The sequence below is a fragment of the Xyrauchen texanus genome, chromosome 31, assembly GCF_025860055.1.
Source record: "Xyrauchen texanus isolate HMW12.3.18 chromosome 31, RBS_HiC_50CHRs, whole genome shotgun sequence".
NCBI lineage: Eukaryota > Metazoa > Chordata > Actinopteri > Cypriniformes > Catostomidae > Xyrauchen > Xyrauchen texanus.
The window spans coordinates 33,617,617-33,645,330 of NC_068306.1; the positions used below are offsets into that span (position 1 = coordinate 33,617,617).

Here is a 27,714-nt window from a genome sequence, read left to right on the forward strand (position 1 = left end):
GTAAATAACGGTATGTTTGATACATTTTTAAATTGCAGCATAGAGTTTTTATTGTAAAGGGGCATAGCTTTCGCAACTCAGTAGTGAATACTCACTACTCATGAGTACTTTTAAATGAGCTACTCTTTTATTCTTACTTGAGTAGTTTTTAGGAAAGGTACTTTTATTTTACTAAAACTGCATTTTTTATGAAGTAAAAGTACTTTTCCTTGAATATTATTTTTCAGTACTCTTTCCACCCCTGATGAAAAATAAGGCCACATCCACACTAATGTGTTTTTGTTTGAAACTTCTCAATTTCTTAATGTTGTTGTTTTCAAAATTATGCAGAAATGAAGAACGGTTTTGAAATGCTGAATATTCAGTGGAAAAAAACACTGATCCTGTGTGAACAAGAGTATTCAAAAGAAAACATACAGTATTAGTGTGAATGGGGCCTGAATTTAGACTTTTTCATGAAGAGAAATAAAAATGAAACCTAACATAAATGGAAAAACTAAACAAAACAAAATTAATCTCTAACAATTAGACCAAAACTAAATAATAATAATAATAAAAAAATCACAAATAATTTTAGATGTAGTTTTTGATGCAGACAGTATATATTATTACATTTGAAACCTTTACAAGTTGTTTTCAATAAACAATAAAATATCAGCAAAAAATGAATGTATCACTACACAGTCCTGAGAAATGTGTGTTAAATATATTTGAATGATATCAGTAACACATTAACTATGGCAGTGCTAAAATACAAAAAAATAAAATTAATTAAAAATGAAATATTCTGAAAAACTAAAAGTAAAGTGAAACTAGAAAAACTAAAAATATTTAGTTATGAATGTTATTTATGCACAAAAACAGATTATTGCAAAAACAATTTGCAAATAAAGAAGCGATTTCATTCCATGTGTTCAAAATTGTCACTTCTGGGAAAATTGTCGCAAAGAAGAACTGAACATGGAATATGAAACCACTCTATTTAATTTATAAATTTTTTACAATCATAGTTTATGCACTAACTAATCCAGGGCAAGCACGTCTTGATCCGAGCAGACAGCACCGCGACGGTAGCATACATAAATCGCCAAGGCAGCGTGCGCTCTCGTCATATGTCTCAACTCGCCCACCATCTCCTCCTTTGGAGTCAGCCGCGACTCAGGTTGCTGCGTGCCACTCACATCCCTGGCAATCACAACACGACAGTGGACAGGTTTCGCCCAGTGGAGAGTGGAGGCTCCATCCCCAGGTGGTCCAGCTGGACCAGTTCGGCAAGGCACAGATAGATCTCTTTGCCTCCCAAGACAACTCCCACTGCCAGCTCTGGTACTCCCTGAAAGGATCTCCTCTCGGGACAGACGCGCTGGCCACAACTGGCCCCCGGAGGCTGCGCAAGTACACATTTACCCCAGTGAGCCTTCTTGCACCGGTGCTGTGCAAGATCAGTGAGGACGAGGAACAGGTCATCCTGGTGGCCCCTTACTGGCCCACCCGGGCCTGGTTCTCGGATCTTACGCTCCTTGCCACAGCACCTGCCTGGAAAATTCCCCTGAGGAAGGACCTTCTTTCTCAGGGACGGGGCACCCTCTGGCACCCGCACCCAGACCTCTGGAACCTCCACGCCTGCCCCCTGGACGGGATGCGGAAGATCTAATTGATCTACCACCTGCAGTTGTAGACACGATCAACCAAGCCAGAGCTCCCTCCACCAGGCAACTTTACGTCCTAAAGTGGCGCTTGTTCACAAATTGGTGTTCTTCTCGAGCCGAAGACCCATTGAGGTGTATAGTTTGGTCAGTGCTTTCATTCCAGAAGGAGAGGCTGGAGGGGAGGCTATCCCCCTCCACCTTGTAGGTGTATGTAGCTGCTATCGCAGCCCACCACGATGCAGTAGATGGCAAGTCCCTAGGTAAGCACAACTTGATTATCAGGTTCCTGAAAGGCACCCGGAGACTGAACCCTCCCCGGTCTAGCCTGTTCCCCTCCCGAGATCTCTCTGTGGTCTTCTCGGGCCTTCAGAGACCCCCCTTCGAGGGATGGGGACCTGCATGCATTCTCTGTCAGCGACACCTGCCTGGAGTTCAGTCCGGCACATTCTCATGTTATCCTGAGGCCGCGACCGGGCTACATGCCCAAGGTTTCTATGACCCCCTTCAGGGACCAGGTTGTGAGTCTGCAAGCAAGCTACCCCGGGAGGAGGCAGACCCAGCCATCTTGTTGCTGTGTCCAGTACATGCTTTGCGTATCTATTTGGACCTCACGCAGAGCTCTAGATGTTCTGAGCAGCTCTTTGTCTGCTTTGGCAGATGACGGAAAGGGATCGCCGTCTCCAAACAGAGGTTAGCTACCTGGGTCGTTGATGCTATTTCCTTAGCTTATCACACCCAGGCCATGCCCGCCCCCTTGCAGGTTCTACGAGAAGTGTGGTATCCTCGTGGGCGTTGGCCCATGGCACCTCCTTAGCAGACATCTGCAGAGCAGCAGGCTGGGCAACACCCAATACCTTTGCCAGATTTTACAATCTCAGGGTTGAGTCGATCTTGTCCCGTGTTTTGTCAGGTCCGAGCCGTTAGAACTCGGTAACGCGGCACAACCTGCCGGGTGTTCCGCTTGAACATAGCACCCTTCACCAAGTTGATCTAGTGCGCCTTCTATCACAGGTTAGCCACTAAGCATCGCTCCCTGGATGTTCTCCTCCCTAGCCTTCTGGCCAGCGAATTCAGCGGAGCAATTTGCGGCCAGACCCACTATGGGTCACAGGTGCTCTGTACTGGGGTCGGGCTACATGGGCTTAGTTCCATTTTCAGGAAAATTTTCCTGCGGTATCGTCCCCCTGTCAGCGGACCCGATCACTGTGGTTGCAGAGTCCCCCCTCATCAGGCTGGACCTACCACCGAGCCATTTCCCACTTATGGCTTCACAACCCTCATGGTGTATTTGCCACATGTTACCTCCGCCTAGACTGGGCAGGATGTGGCCACCGCAGGGTCTTTTCTCCCTGAAAGAATAGGACCGGGAAAGACTGCCTTCCCCGACGCATTTCATAGCGTTAAGATAGCCCCAACCGCTTCAAGTCCTATATGAGAGACACAGTGAGAGAGAAGGTCTACTTCCCATGCTAGTCATGTAGCACCTGTTCCACCCCTCAGGGGTGCAGGGAACCTAAGGTCTGTATGTGACATCTCTTTGGGGGAGTTGGGGAGGGCTACATGCAGCCGACACAGTTGCCTCTAGCACGCAGTAGCCTGCTTGCACCTGTCTCGACAGTTCATGTAACACAGTCAGTGCGTGCCGTTTTTATATGGGACCCCTTGTGTCACTTCATTCAAAACAACGTCGAGTGAGTGACAGAAGGGGAACGTCATGGTTACTGTGTAACCTCCGTTCCCGAGGGAAGGAACGAGACTTTGTGTCCCTCCTGCCACTGCACTAGACCTACCACTGTAAATGGCTGTACCTTATTTTCGGCTCCTCAGTGCAAAATCCTGACTGGCACTCGCTGCCCCGCTTCCCTTTATACCCATATTGTCTGGGGCAGAGCATGCAAATTCTGTCTGCCAACTGGACATTGGCCTTTTCTCAGGTTCAGATGTATGTTTGGTGTCCCAGTAAGACCCCTTGTGTCGATTCATTCGACACAATGTATCGTTCCTTCCCTCGGGAAACAGAGGTTACAACAGTAACCATGATGTTTTTTTTATGCATATTGTAGAGATTTTCCTTGATTTTGGTGTTTCCATCCTGCATTTACTATGCAAAATCCCCAAATATGCATAAAAATATATGTGGTTGGAAACCCAGAAATAGATTAGAATAAGGATAGCTAAACTAAATTAAAAGGACCAATTGAAAATAAAATAGAAATAAAATGTAAATTAAAATTATAACCTGTAATACCCTGATCTGATCTATGATCATATTTCCTGCTGTCAAACCATTCCAATAAAACAGATAGTTCAGATTCTGAAAGATATTTTTATAAAACAATAAGCCACTCAAGTCTGTGCATAACAGTAATTTTACCACAGGTAGAACACCCCTTACCTATGACAAAAATCATTGTAATGCACAACCTACTGTTGCTTATTGCTTTATTATTCAACATTAACCTGAAAGAAGAACCAATCCAGGTGCAGTACTTCTGTTCGGAGGTATTTTATGGATTCAGGCTGACTCGTTGAAGCGAGGTGCTAATAAAACCAAAGTCCCTGACTCTGCACGAGAAAATGATGAATGCAATAACACTCTATGGGGTCTCTACGGTAAGTATGTATGGGGAGTTGTCAGCAGAAATGCAGATGACTGCTCTTTAAATAAACTGCTTTTTAAAGGCTCCAGGGTGGTGTTTAACTTGAGGTGATGGTCCAAAGCCAAAAGGTCTACTAGTGCTACATAATTGGTCATGACCGCAGTTATTCATAATCATGCATACTGATCATTTTCTTATTGAGCACCATAAAGTACATAATAGAACAGGCCTTTAAACATATGTTAAACGAGAACGGATGCTAAATTATACCCAAATGGCCACTAATATACAAATATTACTGACCTATGGAATTTGATAAATGTGAAACACGAGGACTTTTTAATGTGTAACAACTGAATTTACAAGATAAGCACAACCCTTATAAAATATTTTGAGTTTGGACAAACTCATGACAACTAAATAATCATGGCGGAACTAATTTATAGGTCATAATTAAGTTGTGAATGTTGACTGTAAAGTTTTTGAGCATTTTGTGCATTGTTGATGATGAATAGCTATAAAGCTGCCTGAAAATACTACTCATTTAGCCGTGGCATGCAATATTGTGTCTCCCCATGAAATTCTGTATCCATTTGGGGTAGATGTTTGTAATGCCTGATCAGAAATGTCTGATGCTAATTTGTACTGTAGCTGATCACATAAATGCAGTATATCCATTTACCATACAGCACAGATTCAACATTTAAAATATAATAATGTGATGTATTTGCACTGGATAGACAATATTAGCTTAGTAGGATAATTGAATAGCTTGCTAACTATAAGCTATGCATGATGAAATGTTAGCTTAGCAGGCAAATCGCTTAGCATACTACATGAAAAAAACATATAACATTTGTAGCTTTGGTTAAATCATCTTATATGTCATATAATGTTTATATGACATTCATTAATTTCATTGGGGGACTGTATAATGAATGAGTTTATTTCAGTAGTGCTTAAAAAGCTTCGGTAGAAACAACTGACAGTAATAACATTATAATAATGCCCAAATCATTGTTACGAACCATGTTGACTTCTGAAATGGAGTCTATACTGGCTATATTTATGCTCATTCCCACGATGACTGGAGGACCTGAAGAAAAGAGAGAGAAAGAGAGAGAAAACATCAGTGAATTAGAACATGCAACCAATTATGCCTTGAAAATAACTAATAAACTCTTTGTGTGATGTGACATGTATTGAAACTTTGAGTCCCCATTTACATTCACTACATGGAAAAGAGTGGCCAGTGCATTGATCAACATTTCTCATTTTGTGTTCCACAGAAGAAAGAGAGTCATTAAGTGTTTGGAATGACATCAGGATGAGAAAATAATAACAAAATGTAAATTTTTGGGGAAGCTATTTCTTTAAAATCAATAAGTGACACAATAGTGGTGCCGATGTGCTTGTCAGGCTGAACTCTTCAAATATACATCTTAAAGCTCTATTTTTGTTATTAGAGAAATAATAGTGTAACTTATAACAAACAAGTCAGATGCCATTTGTTTTATAGTTGTGCTGTACAGTATAGGCAGGGGCGGTTCTAGATCATTTTGGCCTACAACCGGCCTAGTGAATATTTAATAAATATTGTACTTAAATTCAGCTTAACTGCACTAATAATTCTTATGCAATCATAATGTATTGATGGTTTGTTTAAATATAATTTGTTTGGTTTATTTACTATGATGTGGGGTCACTGAACTCTCATTGAGATGGAAAATGAGAATGTCACTCTTACCATTCTACCACTCCAATTTAGGGGCACCACTAGAACCGCCCTTGAGTATACATGATATATACATTCAATATGTTGTATTCTAGTGTCTCGTGCCATAACCAGTAAATTTTTAAGATGCTTTGTCAAGTTAAAAACTATTAAAAAAAAAATGTTCGTTCTTTTGCGCTTTATAAACGTGTCCTAAGTGAACACCTCCAAACTTATACTGTGCTGCCAGTTCTCTGTAAGCGAGATTTATTTTTGTGGTTGTTGATGTAATTAATCGCACCAAATGAACATGTTAAATTCACAGCCCTAGTTTAAACAGTGCAATTAAAAATAAGATATGATGGAAAGAAAAAAAAACAACAATAAAAAGCAGATTTTTCAAAATTGTGTTCCAGTACTCTAATCTGATTTTTCAATAAGCATTTCAAATTAACTGGCCATATTGTGTCTAAAATGAAATTACTTGATATCAGCCTCCTACCGGGGCTGTGCTTGCAGGTTCACTACCTGGTCCCTGAAGGGAGTGGTAGGAACTTTTGGCACATAGCCCGGTTGCGGTCTTAGGATCACATGAGTGTCTGCCGGGCCGAACTCCAGGCAGGTGTCGCTGACAGAGAACGCTTGCAGGTCCCCGACCCTTTTCATGGAGGCGAGAGCGATCAGGAGGGCCGTCTTCAGGGAGAGGGCCCTGAGTCCAACTGATTCTAGCGGCTCGAAGGGGGGGTCTCTGAAGGCCCGAGAGGACCACTGAGAGATCCCGGGAGGGGAACAGGGTTGGCCGGGAGGGATTTAACCTCCGGGCACACCTTAGGAACCGGATAATTAAGTTGTGGTGGGCCGCGATAGCAGCTACATACACCTTCAAGGTGGAGGGGGATAGCCTCCCCTCCAACCTCTCCTGCATGAATGAAAGCACTGACCTAACTGCGTACCTCTGTGGGTCTTCAGCCCAGAAACAACACCAATTTGCGAACAAGCGCCACTTCAGGGCAACATCAGATGAAGAAAGGAAGTCCCGCCTTACAGTTAAAAGAGCCAATCACCTATTAGATACAGACATCGCCTATCAAACAACTCGAGAACACACATGCGCATTAGCTTTACAAGCCGGGAAAATTGCTTTTTTAGCTAAATCTGAGGTAAAGAATCACAATTTATGATACCAGTGCTGTCAGATTTTACTGCTGATTTAAAATATGTTCTTTTATCATAATCTTGACCAACTGTTTTGGACATTTCTGTCTTTCCCCATTAAAGTAGATAGGAGCTGCACTTGTATGCCGCTTGTTTAGAAAAATAGCTGCCGGGGAGCGTTTGAAAGATGGACGCTGAGTGAACTGACTTTGTATCAACTGCTTGTTAATCTCAGCCATGCTGATATTAAGTAAAATAACACTTTTTCTCATGTGATATTGCTTAAATAAATCCCAGTTATTAGCAGTTTTAAAATTGTGTGGTTACACATGATGACACTTTTGTCTACCACAAAATTGTGTGTGATATTTGTGTGCCAGCTTGTGTCAAACATTATTTGTGAATCCACCTCAAAGTTACATCCTCCTTAATGCTACACCATTATTGTATTTTTTTTTTTTAACATAATTGTTGCAAGTAAACATACAAAGAAAAAGAAAAAAAAAATCGTTATGTAAAAAAGTTATTATAAAAGTACTTTTAGCATACCATAAAATCCAAATAAAAGTTTGTTAAAAATAGTCAAATACATTATCATTATCAGTACTAAATCTTATGTGGTTAAGTTTTCCATTCCAAGAAAGATAATTTTGTACTTGTTTTCCACCTTGATTTGTACACATATCAATATTGTGACCAGGGAATGGAATACAGTGGCTGGAAATTGAGGCAAATGGGAGGCAAGCACAGAAGAGAAACTTCTTGTTTAAGCACTATTTCTGAGGCTGTCCTGAATTAGGCCTGGCCCCCCACTGACCCCCCTTAAATAGAGTGGTAGTATAGTAAGAGAGGTATTCTTATTTTCCATCCCACTGAGAGTTCAGTGACCCCACATCATAGTAAATAGGCCATATTATATTTAAACAAACCATCAATACATTATGACTGATTAATAATATTTAGTGGGGTAAAGTTTAATTTAAGTTCAATATTTATTAAATGTTTGCTTATGGTTAGTAAGTGATCATCTGAAATGTTCACACACTGTGTTCAATGTGTTCAAGTGTTCAATGCAACTGTGATGTTTCGTATTTTCTTTAGTCAAATTTTTAGAAATGCGCAATAAAAATGCTAAACATTTGATGGAAACCCAGCTAATGAAGCAACTCTGATGAAACAGCATGCGGGATCAGATGTAAAGAAACAGGTAGATGAAGAAAGAGCAGATAGCATTATACAGGGTCACACCGCACCTGCAATGGCAAATTTATTATGAATGCACTTCAAAAAACTAAAATAATTTGGAACCCTTTATGAATCACCATACTAAATCCCAAATAAATGCCTTACCTTCCGTGAGAAAGGCTTTAACCATAAACTAAGCTCACCAAATTAACGCACTTCAACCTAATAATATATACAGATTAATATTGGTACCGTTGGGATCAGGCACAAGAATTAAAAGCAAAGATGCAACTAACCGGAAGAGAGAGAACAAAGCTGCAGTGTTGAACCTGCTGCTTCAAGAGAAGCACTAAATAGTTTACTAGGGAGATAACAAACATGACATCCTCTTTATGAACATTTATAAATCAAATACTTAACGTGCTGTGCACCAATCAAAAGGGAGAGACACACGTGTGCTCAGTAATGGAGAATTGAACTGCATTTTCTAATGAACATTTGTTTTTTACTTTTTTACTCAAATTTGGTGAATCTTTGGTTGTCTTAAAAAATTGCATATTTACAAATATTAAAACAAATTATGTTTTACATGTGTATGGGGGATATTTAAGGTATAATACAGTTTCCCCCCTACAAGCACACCTGGCCCCACCCAGTCAAAATGGTCTAGAACCGCCCCTGACAGTAATAGTTTTACAACAGAAATCTATGCAGCAAGGCATTGCACCAAGATAAACATTAAAATACACACTGTTGTAAAAGTATTGCCACAAGACTTTATGCTAAGGTATATATCTAATATATACCAATATTTAACTCCAGTCTGGACAATGTAAAGCTGGTAAACACAGTATGTTTCACATAATATGTGGAAGGACTTTTTACATAGTGAAAAATTGGTAATGCATCACCAGAACTTTATCTGCAAGGAACAGTAGCCCCACCACTTAAAGGATGAATTTGTCAACTTCACAGCTCAAATGACTCTCATTTTTGTACATAAGAATTAATATAAGTGTTTTAACAAAAATATGTGCTTCACATCTCTGCCTTTAAACCCTGCGGTACACTTGTCCCATGGAATTCCATTTAAAAAGTGCATTACAGTAAATGCATTTTTTAAAATACATGATTAATAGTAAAGCTTAGAGAATTGTATCTACAGTTGGGCAAGCCAGCGAAATCAGGTGTGTTTTGTTGGATTATAATTGCTGAGATTTTCACAGTCAAACATTTACACTGTGACTGAAATGGCTGCTGTTTCCACCAATATTTTCTTTGTTGCATTAAAAATTCAGAAGCATGTTTTAACCACAGTGAGTTTCTTTCTATGAATCCATTTGAACAAGAGCAAGACATCCCTGGTGTGACTTTTGGCTGTCTTGCCCATGAGGGCCAAATAAAAGGCTTTCCATGGTTCAACAAAAGACATTTTTGACATATTTAGAATATTCAATGAGTACAGATTCAAATAATACAGTTATATATATGTCTTTCATTCACCTTCAATGCTTTTTTAGTGTAAGGAAAACTCAAACCTTTTGAGAAAATATGGGGTTCCATTCTGCACTGCAAATTAATGTCAAATTAGTTCCATTTGACTACTTTATATTTTCTTTCTTTTGTTTTTGTTTCTTTTCTTCATAATGTAAAAAAAAAAAAAATAGCTTGTTTTGATTATTGAGGGGTTGCCTCTACCCCATCCCCCCAGAATCTATGTACCTGGCTACCGCGCAAGCTAATCACATTTTTTCAAATGATGTGTAATAGTAAAAGTTTTTTATATCATAACATAGCAGTGAGTAATATAGTGAAAAAAAACAAGTGTTTGTGAAGTTATAATCAGCCATTATAGGCCTACTCATGATTTGTGTGAAAGTAAATATGTAAAAGCCAGTTGTTGTAGCTCCTCTAGTGTTAAAGTCATCCAGGAAACTGCAGCAAAACATAAAATGCGATACAAAATTTTGTTATATCATAACTCTAAAATATTTTTGTACAACCGTTAAAATCTTCAGAACAATGATTTTCCTCCTAACATTTCCTTTGTTTGTCATACATCTACTCTGCTCTCCTAAAGATGTCATCCAGAGCCACAGGAAAGAACCCAAAATTACAACATTCCTTTGACTGCACATTTTGAAATATTTACTAAGTGAACACTTGAATGAGAGTGCAGGCTTCTACTCTACTCTCTGTGCATCCTCTCCATACTGTTTTTGCAGCCCTACTTTTCACCCCCCTTTCAGTGCTGACATGTTAGCACAGAAACCCTGCCGCACACTTAAATGCTTGCAGTTCCATTATTTCCTGACCCCATCTCTCTCGCTCTCAGAAAAAACAGAAGAGAGAGTGAGCGAGCAATGCTCGTTGAGTGAAGGAAAAAGTGAAGCCATTTTCCTGTGTGCTTTGTGAACGCAACCAGCAAGAATTTTCCCAGGAGATGTCAAAGTACATTCATTAGCTAGTTGTAAACAGTGAGGCCTGAGATTTCCAGCACACGCCTGCTGCTACATATTTGTGACCCGGGCTTCTATGAAAAGTAGAAATGTTGGAAAAAGTTGTCAGCATATAGGGCTTACAACGCCACAGATCAAAATAAAACCACTTACCTGCATCCGAGGCTCTTAGAGTGAAAGCATGTTTTGACTCGATCTCCTATTACACTGACCATTTTAAAGTGGTGCAAATGTTTGCCATCTTTGTAGTGTTCTTACGATCCTATCATACATGGCGAACTGGTCACTTGCGTGGCAGTTAAAAGCAGTGGTTTGGTATGGAGCTAGAATTATTAGTAAAAAAACAAAAATAAAACAAATACTGCATTAATTGTGTTCATTTCTTTATTGCTTTCATATTGCAAAACATATTAATCGCAGAAATTAACGCCTTACATTTTCCACCTCTAATATAAATACAGTATATGCAATGTAATATATGCAATTTCAGGACATAATTTTATTGAAACATTTCAAATTTTAAAAAGCTAAAATGTGACCAAAAACAAAAACAAACTTTGTAAAATGTATTTTTTCATAATGTACTTGTCACGATCTCTTGTGGTCTGCCCTGTGTTTCTTGTTTTCACATGTCACCTAGCACATTTCTTGTCACGTTTCCTTGTTGTCTGGCCTGTGTTTCACTAGTCTTTGTCATAAAACTACACTTCCCAGAGTTCCCTGCACTCATCACTGCCAGCAGTCACTCATTGTTCTCACCTGTGTCCCGTTTCATCATCACTCTCCCTGTGCATTTAAACCCTGTTTGTTCCACAATCTTTGTCGATCGTTAAATGTAGTTGGCACGTCTGTCGTGGTATGTGTTTTGATCCTGTGCCTTGATGCTGTGCCTCACCCGTGTTAATGCTTGCTCCTGTTTATTTCAGTTTCCCATCGTGGATGTTTTGATTTGTTCCCGTGTCTACCTGTTTTTGTATTTTATTTATAATTTCATTAAAACCTCTAACCGCATCTGGATCCAGCCTTCTTGTCTTCCCTTCTTCTGTCGTAACAGTACTAAGTTAAAAATTCTTTTGTAAGATTAACAGCATTATCTGAGAAAGAATTTCTTTCATGTGTAAGCAAAATCGACAGCATTGAAGTATCAGATTTACAGGTCAAGTACAGATGTTGCACTAAAAATATCAGAGGAAGGGGTTGTAAAATTTTAACCATGGCCTATTTTATCCATCCTATTATTTTACGTTTCCCTGATAAGCAGTATATTTCAAAGTCAGTTTTTTTTTTCAACATTTCAACAAATCAACATTTATGATTCTGGTTGAGAGGGCAGAGCACATCTGGTGACATTTTGTTTACACACATACAGTGCGCGGCTGCGTGCAGAAAGCAAGTGGACAGGCAAAAGAGAGATTTAATTTTTTAAATTTTTTAAATAAAAAGGCCTGAGCCCACGCCTGTCACGGTGAGCGAGCCTGAGCCAATGCCAGCCACGGTCAGCAAGCCTGTGCCCACTCCTGCCACGGCCAGCGAGCCTGAGGCCACGCCAACCACGAACAGCGTTCCAGCGTTGTCAGCCTCATCCGCCCGGAGGAAGAGGAGAAGGGGAAGGGTCTCTGCTCTCCAGCCTCCGTCTACTGCAGCTCCGTCCCCAGAATCCCCCGTGGCTCGGCCCCCAGCGTCCAGCGAACCCAAGCTCGCGCATACCACGGTCAACCAGCAAATGCCGATAGCCTCAAACGTCAATGAGCCAGTGCCTGTAGCCTCAGATGTCCGTGAGCCAGCGCCTGTAGCCTCGACCGTCCAAGAGCCAGTGCCAGTAGCCCTGACCGTCCAAGAGCCAGCGCCAGTAGCCATGACCGTCCAAGAGCCAGTGCCAGTAGCCCTGACCGTCCAAGAGCCAGTGCCAGTAGCCATGACCGTCCAAGAGCCAGTGCCAGTAGCCATGACCGTCCAAGATCCAGCGCCAGTAGCCATGACCTTCCAAGAGCCAGCGCCAGCAGCCATGACCGTCCCAGAGCCAGCGCCAGCAGCTATGATCGTCCCAGAGCCAGCGCCAGCAGCCATGACCGTTCAAGATCCAAGGCCTCCTGAGCTTTCCAGAGCTCCACCTTCCGAACCTCCCGAGCTTTCCAGAGCTCCGCCTTCCGAGCTTCCTAGAGCTCCTCCTCCCGAGCCTCCCAGGGCTCTGCCTCTCAAGTCTCTTGAGCCTCCCAGGGCTTCACCTCTCAAGTCTTCCAGGGCTCCTCCTTTCGAGCCTTCCAGGGCTCCGCCTCTCAAGTCTCCTGAGCCTCCCAGGGCTCCTCTCGAGCCTCCCAGGGCTCCGCCTCTCAAGCCTCTTGAGCCTTCTAGGGCTCCGCCCCTCAAGTCTCTCGAGCCTCCCAGGGCTCCACCCCTCAAGCCTCTCGAGCCTTCCAGGGCTCCGCCTCTCAAGCCTCTCGAGCCTTCCAGGGCTCCGCCTCTCAAGTCTCCCGAGCCACGCAGGGCTCCTCCTCCCAAGCCACCTAGGGCTCCGCATCCCAGGGCTCCATCTCTCAAGTCTCTCGAGTCTGCCAGGGCTCCTCCTCCCGAGATACCCAGGGCTCCGCCTCTCGAGCCTCCCTCTGCTCTGCCTCCTGAGCCTCCCATGGCTCCGCCCCCTGAGGCCTCTGAGCCTCCAGAGCCTCCCTCAGCTCCGCCTCCAGAGCCTCCCTCAGCTGAGCCTCCCTCGGCTCTGCCTCCTGAACCTCCAGAGCCTCCCTCAGCTCCACCTCCAGAGCCTCCCGAGCCTCCTACGGCTCTGCTCCCGAGCCTCCTATGGCTCCGCCTCCCGAGCCTCCTACGGCTCTGCCCCCCGAGCCTCCTATGGCTCCGCCTCCCGAGCCTCCTACGGCTCTGCCTCCCGAACCTCCTATGGCTCTGCCCCCAGAGCCCCCCGAGCCTCCTACGGCCCTTGCCTTGTGGCCAGCCTCCGGGCCACCTAAACCTGTCCCTGCCCGGTGGACGCCTCCCAGACCACCTAAACCTGTCCCTGTCCGGTCAATACCTCCCTGGCCTCCTAAACCTTTCCCTTTGTGCCCCCGTGGACTGCCTAATTGCCCCTTGTGCCTTCGTGGACTGCCTGTCTGCCCCTTGTGCCTCCTTAGTCTGTCTCCTTGCCCCTTGTGCCCCCATGGACTGTCTGTTTTCCTCCCTGTTCTAGCCCCTCACTCCCTGGACATTTTGTTGTTTTTGTTGTTTTTTGTGGTTTCTTTTGGACCATCTGGAATCCGGTCCTTTTAGGGGGGGGTTATGTCACGTTTCCTTGTTGTCTGGCCCGTGTTTCACTAGTCTTTGTCATAAAACTACACTTCTCAGAGTTCCCTGCACTCATCACTGCCAGCAGTCACTCATTGTTCTCACCTGTGTCCCGTTTCATCATCACTCTCCCTGTGCATTTAAACCCTGTTTGTTCCACAATCTTTGTCGATCGTTAAATGTAGTTGGCACGTCTGTCGTGGTATGTGTTTTGATCCTGTGCCTCACCCGTGTTAATGTTTGCTCCTGTTTATTTCAGTTTCCCATCGTGGATGTTTTGATTTGTTCCCGTGTCTACCTGTTTTTGTATTTTATTTATAATTTCATTAAAACCTCTAACCGCATCTGGATCCAGCCTTCTTGTCTTCCCTTCTTCAGTCATAACAGTACTAAGTTAAAAATTCTTTTGTAAGATTAACAGCATTATCTGAGAAAGAATTTCTTTCATGTGTAAGCAAAATCGACAGCATTGAAGTATCAGATTTACAGGTCAAGTACAGATGTTGCACTAAAAATATCAGAGGAAGGGGTTGTAAAATTTTAACCATGGCCTATTTTATCCATCCTAATATTTTACGTTTCCCTGATAAGCAGTATATTTCAAAATCAATTTTTTTTCAACATTTCAACAAATCAACATTTATGATTCTGGTTGAGAGGGCAGAGCACATCTGGTGACATTTTGTTTACGCACATACAGTGCGCGGCTGCGTGCAGAAAGCAAGTGGACAGGCAAAAGAGAGATTTAATTTTTTTAAAGACTGCCCACTAAGGGTGCTACTCAAATGGAAGGCTGCAGCCTAGTAAGGCTGTGTCCTTCCTAGACCAGTCCTTCAGAGGCTGTAGGCAAGCACTCAATGCTAGAATGAGACGGTCTAGTAAGTGCAAGGCGAACCATAAGCTTAGAACTATGTGATATTTTACTTTGTTTAGAAAGCCCATATACTTCAGAAAACGAGAAATACGTCCTTAATCCCTTAATTATTTTAGCAAAATGTTTTATTCACAAAGCTAGAGTCAAAAAAGCCTTTATATAATAGATGACATTTTGCAACACTGATCTTAGAATTTAAATTTAAACCCTTTCAAATATGAAAAAACAAAACCCTAGACTTGTAAAACTATAAAACTTTTAAAGATTTTCATCCATCCATCCATCTTCAACCGCTTATCCGAAGTCGGGTCGCGGGGGCAGCTGCTCCAGCAGGGCGCCCCAAACTTCCCTATCCCGAGCCACATTAATCAGCTCTGACTGGGAGACCCCGAGGCGTTCCCAGGCCAGTGTGGAGATGTAATCTCTCCACCTAGTCCTGGGTCTTCCCCGAGGCCTCCTCCCAGCTGGACGTGCCTGAAACACCTCCCTAGGGAGGCGGCTAGGGGGCATCCTTACCAGATGCCCAAACCACCTCAACTGACTCCTTTCAACGCAAAGGAGCAGTGGCTCTACTCCGAGCTCCTCACGGATGACTGAGCTCCTCACCCTATCTCTAAGGGAGAAGCCCGCCACCCTTCTGAGGAAGCCCATTTCGGCCGCTTGTACTCGCGACCTAGTTCTTTCAGTCATGACCCAACCTTCATGACCATAGGTGAGGGTAGGAACAAAAATTGACTGGTAGATCGAGAGCTTTGCCTTTCGGCTCAGCTCTCTTTTCGTGACAACGGTGCGATAGAGCAAATGCAATACCGCCCCCGCTGCCCCGATTCTCCGGCCAACATTCCGCTCCATTGTCCCCTCACTCGTGAACAAGACCCCGAGGTACTTGAGCTCCTTTACTTGGGGCAAAACCTCATTCCCTACCTGGAGTACGCACTCCATCGGTTTCCTGCTGAGAACCATGGCCTCAGATTTAGAGGTGCTAATCCTCATCCCAGCTGCTTCACACTCGACTGCCAAGCGATCCAGTGAGAGCTGAAGGTCACGGACCGATGATGACATGAAGACAACATCATCTGCAAAAAGCAGCGATGAGATCCCCAGCCCACCGAACCGCACACCGTCCCCACCCCGACTACGCCTCGATATCCTGTCCATGAATATCACAAACAGGATTGGTGACAAAGCGCAGCCTTGGCGGAGACCAACCCCCACATGGAATGAACTCAACTTCGTGCTGAGTACCCGGACACAGCTCTCGCTTTGGACGTATAGGGATTGGATCGCCCTAAGAAGGGATCCCCCCACCCCGTACTCCCGCAGCACCTCCCACAGTCTCTCCCGGGGGACCTGGTCATACGCCTTCTCCAGATCCACAAAACACATGTAGACCAGATGGGCATACTCCCAGGCCCCCTCCAGGATCCTTGCGAGAGTAAAGATCTGGTCCGTCGTTCCACGGCCAGGACGAAAACCGCATTGTTCCTCTTCAATCTGAGGTTCGACAATCGGCCGAACCCTCCTCTCCAGCACCTTGGAGTAAACTTTACCGGGAGGCTGAGAAGTGTGATACCCCTGTAGTTGGCACACACTCTCTGATCCCCCTTTTTGAAGAGGGAACCACCACCCCGTTCTGCCACTCCTTAGGCACTGTCCCAGATTTCCACGCAATGTTGAAGAGGCATGTCATCCATGACACCCCCTCCACATCCAAAGCTTTCAGCATTTCTGGTCGGAACTCATCAATCCCCGGGGCTTTGCCACTGCGGAGTTGTTTGACTACCTCAGTGACCTCCCCCAGGGAAATAGAATCTGATCCCCCATCAGCCTCCGGCTCTGCCTCTACCATAGAGGGCGTGTTGGGATTTAGGAGTTCTTCAAAGTGTTCCTTCCACCGCTCAATAACCTCCTCGGTTGAGGTCAACAGCGTCCCATCTTTGCTGTATACAGCTTGGATGGTTCCCCGTTTCCCCCTCCTAAGGTGGCGGACGGTTTTCCAGAAGCACTTTGGTGCGGACCGAAAGTCCTTCTCCATGGCTTCTCCGAACTTTTCCCACACCCACTGCTTTGCCTCCCTCACGGCCGAGGCCGCAGCCCTTCGGGCCTGTCGGTACCTTGCAACTGCCTCCGGAGACCTCCGGGACAACAAATCCCGGAAGGCCTCTTTCTTCAGTCGGACGGCTTCCCTGACCACAAGTGTCCACCACGGTGTTCGAGGGTTACCACCCCTTGCGGCACCTAAAACCTTGAGGCCGCAGCTCTCCACCGCGGCTTCGGCAATGGAAGCTTTGAACATTGCCCACTCCGGTTCAATGTCCCCAACCTCCACAGGGATGCGTGAAAGCTCCGCCGGAGGTGTGAGTTGAAGATCTCGCGGACAGGGACCTCCTCCAAATGTTCCCAGTTCACCCGCACTACTCGCTTGGGCTTCCCAGGTCTGTCCAGAGTCTTTCACCTCCCCCTGACCCAACTCACCACCAGATGGTGATCGGTTGACAGCTCTGCCCCTCTCTTCACCAAAACATATGGTGTCCAAACATATGGTGTCCAAAACATATGGCCTCAGATCCAACGACACGATTACAAAATCGATCATCGACCTTCGGCCTAGGGTGCTCTGGTACCACGTACACTTATGAGCATCCTTATGTTCGAACATGGTGTTTGTTATAGATAATCCATGACTAGCACAGAAGTCTAATAGCAAACATCCACTTGAGTTCAGATCAGGGAGGCCGTTCCTCCCAATCACGCCTTTCCAGGTGTCCCTGTCATTTCCCACGTGTGCGTTAAAGATTTTCAAATTCATGTAATGACCCTTTTATTAATTGTATCTATTTATTTATTTGTACTTTGTATCTTTTAATTTGTTGTATTGTCTAAACTAATTGCATTTTCTAGTTTTCTACATATTATCTTAGTACAAATGTGAATAAATACTTGAAGAGAGAAAGAAAAAGTAAGCAGCGTCATAAAGGTTTCTGCCTCCGCGGTCACACAACTTGTTTTCCACACTTTTTAAAAATAATTAGGGACATGTGCAAAGCATAGTGGGTGATTGAAGGATACACCCAACGGATCCTCCAAAATATGGCAAAGAAGGCTGTGAAATGATGCTGCCTTTCTAGTGTCCTCATAATTGAGGTGGCCTTCGGTGGTTTTTGATGACGTGGCAGCCGAGATATCCAGCCTAACAAGACTGCAGCCAAGAACACTTTAGTCTGCTGCTCTCTGTCAGAATAATCCCGTAAAGGCACATGAACATGAAAACTGGTGTGGAGTATCAAATACACAGAATGTATGACTGCACATCAATAACTGCACATCAATATGAAGAAAGCCAAATCTTGAACATTTGTAGCTAATTTTGAGATCCCGGCCGGACTCTTTTGCGGGGAAAAAGAGGACATGTGGTCACTCTAACTAAAATTTACCCATATGAATCAGAATCGAATAGCATAGAATCAGAATTTGTGAATTGTAGAGAGAGAGAGAATGACATGCAGCTGCTCTGTGTTTATATTTGTGTGTTTTCCGTTCAGTTTATCATTAAACTATTATTTATATTGCCAATTTGGTTCTCGCCTCCTCCTTTCCCTTAACCCGCTTTACATTGGTGCCGAAACCCGGGAAGGAGGAGGGATGCCCGTCGCAGAGTCCTCGACACTGCCGTCCACCGAGGGGAGTGCTTTTGCCATCTGCCAGGGGATGGAGTAGCCCGATCGGCCAGATGTGCTGTCCGTGAGGCGAGTCGGGACTGGACTCCCCGACCGCCTGGAGTGACGAAGGAGTGCCCTGCCATCCCCCAGAAATGCGGAGGGGTTGAGAGGACCACCGTCCGCGAGGGGAGGAGGAAAGCGACCCCCCGACCGCCAGGAGTGGTAGGGCTGCTGCCAGGGGAGGAGGAGAGTCCCCACGGGTCACCGAGAACACGGAGGGGCATCAGCCTGATGGGGGCACGTGAGGGATAAAGGCGGCCGGTGACGACGGTTAGAGAGAGAGAGAATGACATGCAGCTACCCTGTGTTTATGTTTGTGTGTTTTCCGTTCAGTTTATCATTAAACTATTATTTATATTGCCAAGCCGGTTCTCGCCACCTCCTTTCCCTTAACCCAGTTTATAGAGTATATTTATGAGTGTGTGTTTGTCAGCCTCAAATCCAGCTCATTCCAGTTTAAAGATGAGCTCAGAATATATAGCACCTCCTAAAATTTTAGAAGGAGCATGCAGGACCTTGAGGGCTTTTGATGATTTGACAGTAGATGCACCCAATTTGTTGAGGTTTAAATCTGAGGCCAAATAAAAGGCAGGAAGCATTGTGCTTAATCAGGTTTTGAACTGCATACATTTGTCTCTGATACAGGCTAGTTCAATATAACCACTCAAAGCAATCCTTTAGAAGAAGGGGGCCAAATCATTTCATTTGCATTTTTCTATTGTGAACAGGAACATTAAATATTCACAAATCGATGAAAATACATGCGGTCAACTTAGCTTATTTGTAACAATTATGCCCTGCTGTTTTAATTTGTATAAAAAGGAAGCCTGTTCTGCATTTCTTGTTTAATTGGGGGAAGAAAAAAAATCTAAGTATAAAACAACAACTAATTTGTTTAAAACTGATTAAAGAGAAACATTAAAGTTTTACAAATGTTCCAAACAATAGTGAAAAATTCAACATAATATAACTTGGTCATTAGCAGCTTTTAGGTCATCTTTGTACAAGCAGAAATATTACAAAAGTTAATACAATACAACAGTACAATGTTTTATTATAATAAGGGCTGTCAACAGATGTTGTCTTGACTCCATCCAGGCTTGGCCAGCTTGCTAGGTAGGGTAGAGTCAGAGACTATTTAGTAGAGATGGGCCACTTCTATTAAAATGTAGAAAGGAAAGGTCTGTAAAAGGTACAGACCTCAGAGCTGTACATTTTAGATACAGATCTGAGGTAAAGAAGCACAATTTATGAGATCAATGTAGTCAGAGTTTACTGCTGATTTCCAACAGTTTTGGAGATTTCTGTCTTTCCTCATTCAAGTAGATAGGAGCTGCACTGGCATGCCGCTTGTTTACATAGAAAAAAGGCAGCCCGGGAGTGTTCCATAGATGGTTGCAGAGTGAACTGACTTGCTTAAAAGACTTTGATAGAATCACATGGGTTACATTCCTCGTGCTAAGTCTTTGCAGCAACGTGCTCAGCGTGGGCTGACTGTCCCGGGAGCAGAGGCTACTGAGATTCATCTTCCGCCACTCAGATTGAGGCAAGAATTCCCACCATGAGGAATTAGAGAGCAGTATTGGGAATTGGACATGCCAAATCATGGAGAAAAGGGCATAAAATAAAATAAAAGTTAATCAAGTAAATTACATGGTATCCTGATTAATCAATGAAAAGATTGTCATTGCTCAGTGTTTGCTAAAAAAGTCCCCAAATGAAGATAATTCATATATGTGTCAATAATTAAAAGAAGACATTACAAAAAGTGGCTTAAAAAGATACTATTTTGTCTGTTCTATTTTCATGTCATTGAACCTAATGGCCTACAGTCCACAGCAACCCATTCAAATGAGTTTGTCAAAGCCGTAATAATAATATGAGATGGCAAATTTGTTAGAAATCATTGGCTCGTACACAAACTTACAACTTTTACTCCCCCATTGAAAAATAAATGCATTTTACAGGTATACATCAGTCATTTGTATAGCATTATATATATAGAATTAGAAACCAAATTTTATCTCAGACATTACCTTTCTTAAAATAAAATGGCTAAATAGGAGGCTAGTAAAAATGTTATGCCTGTATTATATCGATTTAATATTCTGTTTGTTGAGTTGTCATGTTGGTCATTGTCTTTGTTGTGTCACATCTTGTTGTTTTTCAGAATCTTGCACAATGAGTGAGGTTCAACTTTTAAAAACGTGTCTTGGGCACATACATTCTCTTCCATTCTGTTAAGTTCCATCAACCTGCTTTTGAATGAAAGAATGTGTCCTGTGGAATACTTTTAATTTCTATGATGGTAAGAACAATACCTTATTACTTATTACACAGTATTAATTTCTTTACTTTTAAGTTATTTTCTAAAACACTTTTCAGTTTTGTTTTTTTTGCTCAACATGTTCCAAATAATGTCTATATGCCCTGTATGTCCATTGTCACTGTCAAAAATTTAAACAGACATTCATGTGAACATAATTAATATTTTACTGTATATGTATTACAAATAAATATAATTTTTTTAGAAATATGTGTAACCCATGTAATGCACTTAAAAGTAACTTAATTAAAAGTCAATAACTGTAATCTGATTACAAGAATAAAAAAATGTAATGTGCTACATTACTTATTAAAGCTGATAATAATTAAGTAACAGTTACTAATTACTTTGTAATAAGATTATTCCCAACCATGATTACTTGACACTCAAAACATTTTCGATTGAAAGTACATGAGGCAAAGCAAACTGCCTCCACCACACACAAACAGAGAGAGCACAAAATGGCAGATCATTTTAACCAGAAGATGTCAAATCTCCAATAGGACTTGGAGATTTGACATCTTACTTTGCGCAGTCGCTCCTTTTGCATTTCTTTTCTTAATGCTACAGGGCACCTCTACCACCCTAAAAAACCCTCCACCATCTCAAGAATTCAAACAATTTCCACTGGCAGATGGCACCATCATCTGTGTACATATTTATATGACAAATGTAAGGCAGGTGCCTTCTCAGGAGACACTGACTCCATTCAGAAGACTGCTTCGCTTTCCCAATGCCTTTGTTTTCCTAAACTGTGGGCAAATCACAAGTTCCCCTGCCCAAACGCGGCAAAAAAGAGACAACTAAGCAGAAACAGCAAAAATAGCAGTTATGACGGAACAGGAGTTCCAAGGATACAACGTCCCAAGCTGAAATCTCGTGGGCCGATGATTTTCCCCTTAGCAGGTTTTCACTGACACAGCAGTGTTGCTCTCCTACAGGTAATGATGATGGTAATGCCAGGTGTTTGTGTTGTACCTCTTTGCTTAGGAGGGAGCTAAAAGTGCTTACTGGTAAGGAGGTGAAGGGAATGCACAGCAGTCATACGGATGATGTATAGCCACAAGTGTTCTGTATAACAGTGGATTGCTGAGGATTTATTGCCCCAATTACTTCAGGAGTTGATGAGCAACAGTATTACGGCATAAGTGAGCGTGATACAAGTGGTTCTCAGTCTGCGTTAAATACACACCAAATTCACTGGTCAGGAGTCCCTCTTTCTAGGTACGATTGTGTGCTGTACCCTAGACCTCACTCTACTGATGCTACAAGTTCATGTCATGGATAATTCCCATTCTTGTGATTGCACTGAAGAATGCCATTTTGAGACAAAACTGAGCCATCACTGATGTGGATAGAGGCACGTTAAAAACTTACTTTTGATGTTTTGCAATGTGTTTTTCTAGTGGTTTGAGCAGATTTTGCCATTTACTAAGTGTTTCTAAAATAACACCCCCCCACCCTCGCCCCCCAACATTTATACAACCTATACATCTTCTACAAAGAAACAAATGAAGCAAATATTAAACACGGAGAGCAATTGATTTGCAAAACAACTGAAATTGCCAAAACCTTGCAAAATAAATATGTATAGAAATATACCTGCAAATATCCAATGAAACTAATTTATTAGCACGTTGTGATCATTGTCACATGGTCACAGTAAAAATAGGACTCAGAAGATGAGAAATATACTGTATATTTTTAAGATAAAAGCTTTGTTGACTTTATGTTTTATGTACTTACTGTACATAACACTTTAATGTTCAATGTGAATGCTTCATAAATGGGTTCATTAATAACTAGTCAACATGCATTAAAAGGGAAACTTTCATCCAATACTTGCTAATATTTTTAAAGGTAAAAGCATTGTTGAACATATATGTTTGTGGTAACACTTTACATTAATCTACCATTTGTTAATGGTTTAAAAAGGGGTTCATTAATGACTATGTAATTTATATATGCATAATAAAAACATTTAATGCAGTCATAGCAACATACAAAAAAGGGGCAACTTTCATCCAATACTAGCTCACATTTTTTAAAGATAAAAGCATTGTTGATTGTTTATTTTTTGCAATATCAATTTACAATAATGTTACCTATATTAAGTGTTTATAAAGGTGCTCATTAATGACTTATAGTCATTTAAAAAATGCAATCTAAATCATTTTAATGCATTTATAGCAACATACATAAAAAAAGGCAACCTTCATTCAATACTTGCTTTAGAAATATTTTGTGGTGCATGGAAGGATAGTGTCTGTAGCTACAGACAGGCACTAAAAGCTGCCAGGTAAGCATATTTTAGCAAACATAGAAAATAACCACAACAATCCTAGGTGTTTATTCAGTACTGTGGCTAAATTGGTTAGGAATAAAGCTTCAACAGAACCAGATATTATGTCGCAGCACAAGCATAATGACTTCATGAATTTCTTTACAGATAAAATTGAAATAATCAGAAATAAAATTGGAATTATGCAATCATCTGTCAGCACCTCAGAAAAAAGTGTCTAATAATTTTCCTCATGTGCAACTTCAATCCTTCGCTGTCATAGGTCATGAGGAGCTAACAAAACTTATCAAAAAGAAACTTATCAAAAGCCACAACATGTTTGTTAGATCCAACACCAACTAAGCTCTTAAAAGAGGTATCTCCTGTAATTTCAGAACCTCTTCTTAATATTATTAACTCCTCGCTATGCTTAGGACATGTCCCAAGAAACTTTAAAACGGCATTTATCAAATCGCTTATTAAGAAGCCACAACTTGATCCTGGAGAACTGGCTAATTATAAACCGATTTCAAATTTCCCGTTTATGTCGAAAATACTAGAAATGGTATTATCCTCCCAAACATGTTCATTTCTACAGAGAAATAGTATATATGATGAATTTCAGTCAGGATTTAGGCCTCATCATTGTACAGAGACTGCACTTATCAGATTTACAAATGACTTGCTCTTATCATCTGATTGCGACTGCATTTCTCTTCTAGTGCTTTTAGATCTTAGTGCTGCATTCGACACGATAGATCACGACATTCTCTTGAATAGGTTAGAGAATTATGTTGGCATTTGTGGAGTTGAATTAGCATGGTTTAGTTCCTATTTAGCAGACCGCTACCACATTGTCTATGTAACTATGGAATTGTCAAACCAAACAATAGTAAAATATGGAGTGCTACAGGTATCAGTTTTAGGGCCTCTGCTTTTCTCCTTGTATATGCTTCCCCTAGAAGATATTATCAGGAATCCTGGAACAAGTTTCCACTACTATTGTTATGATGAGTAGGTAAAGGCAGATGAGGGTGAGGATCTAAATGCAGTTGGTTTTTTATTGAACGTGAAAACAGACAAAACAGGAACAAACGAAACATCCACGATGGGAAAAGAAAAATAAAAGCACAAAAACATCAAGGGACCACGAACGGGGAGAACAGGTTGAACAGGGCGAAGAACAAACATCCATACACATCAACAGTCGACAGGGGAATGAAGAAACAACAGGGTTTAAATACACAGGAGACATGATGATGACAAAACGAGACACAGGTGAGAACAATGATGCAAAGATGGCAGTGATGAGATCAGGGAATTGTGGGAAGTGTAGTTTTTAGACAGACAAGTGAAACACGGGGCAGACAACAAGGAAAATGTGACATGGAATGTGATCAGTGACGAGTGAAACAGAAAACATGGGGCAGACAACAAGCTCCTAAGAAACAAAGAGAAAAGGGAATACTCAAAAAAAAAAATCGTCCAAGGAGCGAGGGGGGGAGCAAACAGACAGACCAAGGGAGCACAAGGGGCAAACAGACAGACCAAGGGAGTACAAGGGGCAAACAGACAGACCAAGGGAGCACAAGGGGCAAGCAGACAGACCAAGGGAGCACAAGGGGCAAACAGACAGACCAAAGGGGCACAAGAGCAGACAGGTAGTCCAAGGAGGCATAGGGGGGCAGACAGGCAGTCCAAGGAGGCATGGGGGGCAGATAGGCAGTCCAAGGGGGACAGACAGGCAGTCCAAGGAGGCACAGGGGGCAGACAGGCAGTCCAAGGAGGCACAGGGGGCAGACAAGCAGTCCAAGGTGACCACAAGAGGACTGGATCAGGTGGTCTGGGAGCTGGCCACAGAGCAAAGACAGGTTCAGGAGGCCTGGGAGGCGGCCTCAGGACCACAGCCATGGGGGACTCCGAGGGCGGAGCCGAGGTAGGCGGAGCCGTGGACTGCTCAGGAGACCACATCGTAGAAGGCTCTGGAGGCGGAGCTGAGGGAGGCTCTGGAGGCTCAGGAGGCGGAGCTGAGGGAGGCTCTGGAGGCTCAGGAGGCTGAGCCAAGGAAGGCCTAGGAGGCGGAGCCGACGGAGACTCAGGAGGCGGAGCCATGGGAGGCTCAGGAGACAGAGCAGAGGGAGGCTCTGGAGGCTGGGCCGAGGAAGGCTCAGGATGCGGAGCCGAGGAAGGCAGCGCCATAGGAGGCTTTAGAGGCGGAGCCCTGGAAGGCTCAGGAGGTGGAGCCGTGGGAGGCTCAGGAGACAGAGCCGAGGGAGGCTCTGGAGGCTGGGCCGAGGAAGGTGGCGCCGTAGGAGGCTTTAGATGCGGAGCCCTGGAAGGCTCAGGAGGCGGAGCCGAGGAAGGCGGCGCCGTAGGAGGCTTTAGAGGCGGAGCCCTGGAAGGCTCTGTAGGCGGAGCCGAGGGAGGTAGCGCCGTAGGAGGCTCTAGAGGTGAAGACCTGGAAGGCTCTGGAGGCGGGGTCATAGGAGGCTCCGGAGGCAGAGCCGAGGGAGGTAGAGCCGTAGGAGGCTCGGGAGGCTGAACCGAGGGAGATGGCGCCGTAGGAGGCTCTAGAAGCGAAGACCTGGAAGGCACTGGAGGCGGAGCTGTAGGAGGCTCTGGAGGCGGAGCCGAGGGGGATGGCGCCGTAGGAGGCTCTAGAGGTGAAGACCTGGAAGGCTCTGGAGGCGGAGCCGAGGGAGATGGCGCCATAGGAGGCTCGAGAGGCTCAGGGTGCTCGGGAGGCGGAGCCCTAGGAGGCTCTGGGGGCGGAGCCCTGGGAGGCTCGAGAGGCGGAGCCCTGTGTGGATCGAGAGGCGGAGCCCTGTGTGGATCGAGAGGCGGAGCCCTGGAAGGCTCGAGAGGCGGAGCCCTGGAAGGCTCGAGAGGCGGATCCCTGGAAGGCTCGAGAGGCGGAGCCCTGGGAGGCTCGAGAGACTTGAGAGGTGGAGCCCTGGAAGACTCAGGAGGCAGCACCCTAGAAGGCTCAGGAGGCGGAGCCCTGGAAGGCTCGAGATGCGCTGGCTCTGGGACGGTTGAGGCTACAGGTGCTGGCGCTAGGACGGTCGAGGCTACAGGCGCTGGCTCGGAGACGATCGAGGCTACAGGCACTGGCTCACTGACGTTCGAGGCTACAGGCTCTGGCTCACTGACGTTCGAGGCTACAGGCACTGGCTCACTGACGTTCGAGGCTACAGGTGCTGGCTCATTGACGTTCGGGGCTGCAGGCATTGGCTGGTTGGCCGTGGTTAGCGGAGGCTGGAGAGCAGAGGCCTTTCTTCTCCTCCTCCGGGCGGATGAAGTTGGCAGCGCTGGTTCGTTGACCACGGCAGGCGTGGGGGTTGGCTCACTCACCGTGGCTGGCGAGGAAAGCCCAGAGGAGGGAGCCGGGATCAGGAGAGGTGGCTCCCCGGCAGCGAACTCCTCCAGGATGAGTCCCACATACTCCCGCCAGGTGCAGTCTCTGGTCTCCGGCAGTTCCCACCACCGGTGTTTGGGAACACTGAACCGGTACGCCACCTTCAGAGTGTGGTCATCCCAGCCGGTGTAACTGGCCACGCTGGTGAAGAAGTGGGAGAACTCCCGGACAGACAAGTCCGCCTGTGTCAGTTCCGTGAGGAACCCTGCTAGATCCATTGTTGGTCGACTGTTCTGTTACGATGAGTAGGTAAAGGCAGACGAGGGTGAGGATCTAAATGCAGTTGGTTTTTTATTTAACGTGAAAACAGACAAGACAGGAACAAACGAAACATCCACGATGGGAAAATAAAAATAAAAGCACAAAAACATCTAGGGACCATGAACGGGGAGAACAGATTGAACAGGGCGAAGAACAAACATCCATACACATCAACAGTCGACAGGGGAATGAAGAAACAACAGGGTTTAAATACACAGGAGACATGATGATGACAAAACGAGACACAGGTGAGAACAATGATGCAAAGATGGCAGTGATGAGATCAGGGAATTGTGGGAAGTGTAGTTTTTAGACAGACAAGTGAAACACGGGGCAGACAACAAGGAAAACGTGACATGGAATGTGATGAGTGACGAGTGAAACAGAAAACATGGGGCAGACAACAAGGGAATCGTGAAATCTATGCCGACTATACACAACTTTATATTTCCTCAAAACCTGATGAGATTTCACAATTCTCCAAATTAGCAGAGCGTATTAATGAAATAAAAGATTGGATGGCCAGAAATGTCCTTCTACTCAATTCTGACAAAACAGAGGTACTAATTATCGGACCAAAAAACTCTAATAATAAGCCACTGAAATATTATTTGACTCTCGATAGATGTTGTTACATCATCTTCAACAGCAAAAAACTTTGGTGTTATATTTGATACCAATCTGTCCTTTTGAAAATCAAATGATCAGTGTTTGTAGAAAAGCATTCTTCCACCTAAGAAATATCGCTAAATTACGGCACATGCTCTCTGTTGCTGATGCCGAAAAACGAATTAATG

At 43.9% G+C, this 27,714-nt stretch overlaps 1 protein-coding gene across 2 annotated transcripts in view; it reads right to left on the minus strand.

Annotated features, from left to right (window-relative positions):
- Positions 1 to 27,714, minus strand: part of LOC127624600 (gamma-aminobutyric acid receptor subunit beta-4-like) — a 115,797-nt gene that overhangs the window by 56,094 nt on the left and 31,989 nt on the right. For both annotated transcript variants that reach the window (XM_052099386.1, XM_052099385.1), the window contains exon 3: positions 5,278 to 5,345. In XM_052099386.1, the coding sequence (XP_051955346.1) occupies positions 5,278 to 5,345 (68 nt within the window). The remainder of the gene's footprint in view (positions 1 to 5,277; positions 5,346 to 27,714) is intronic.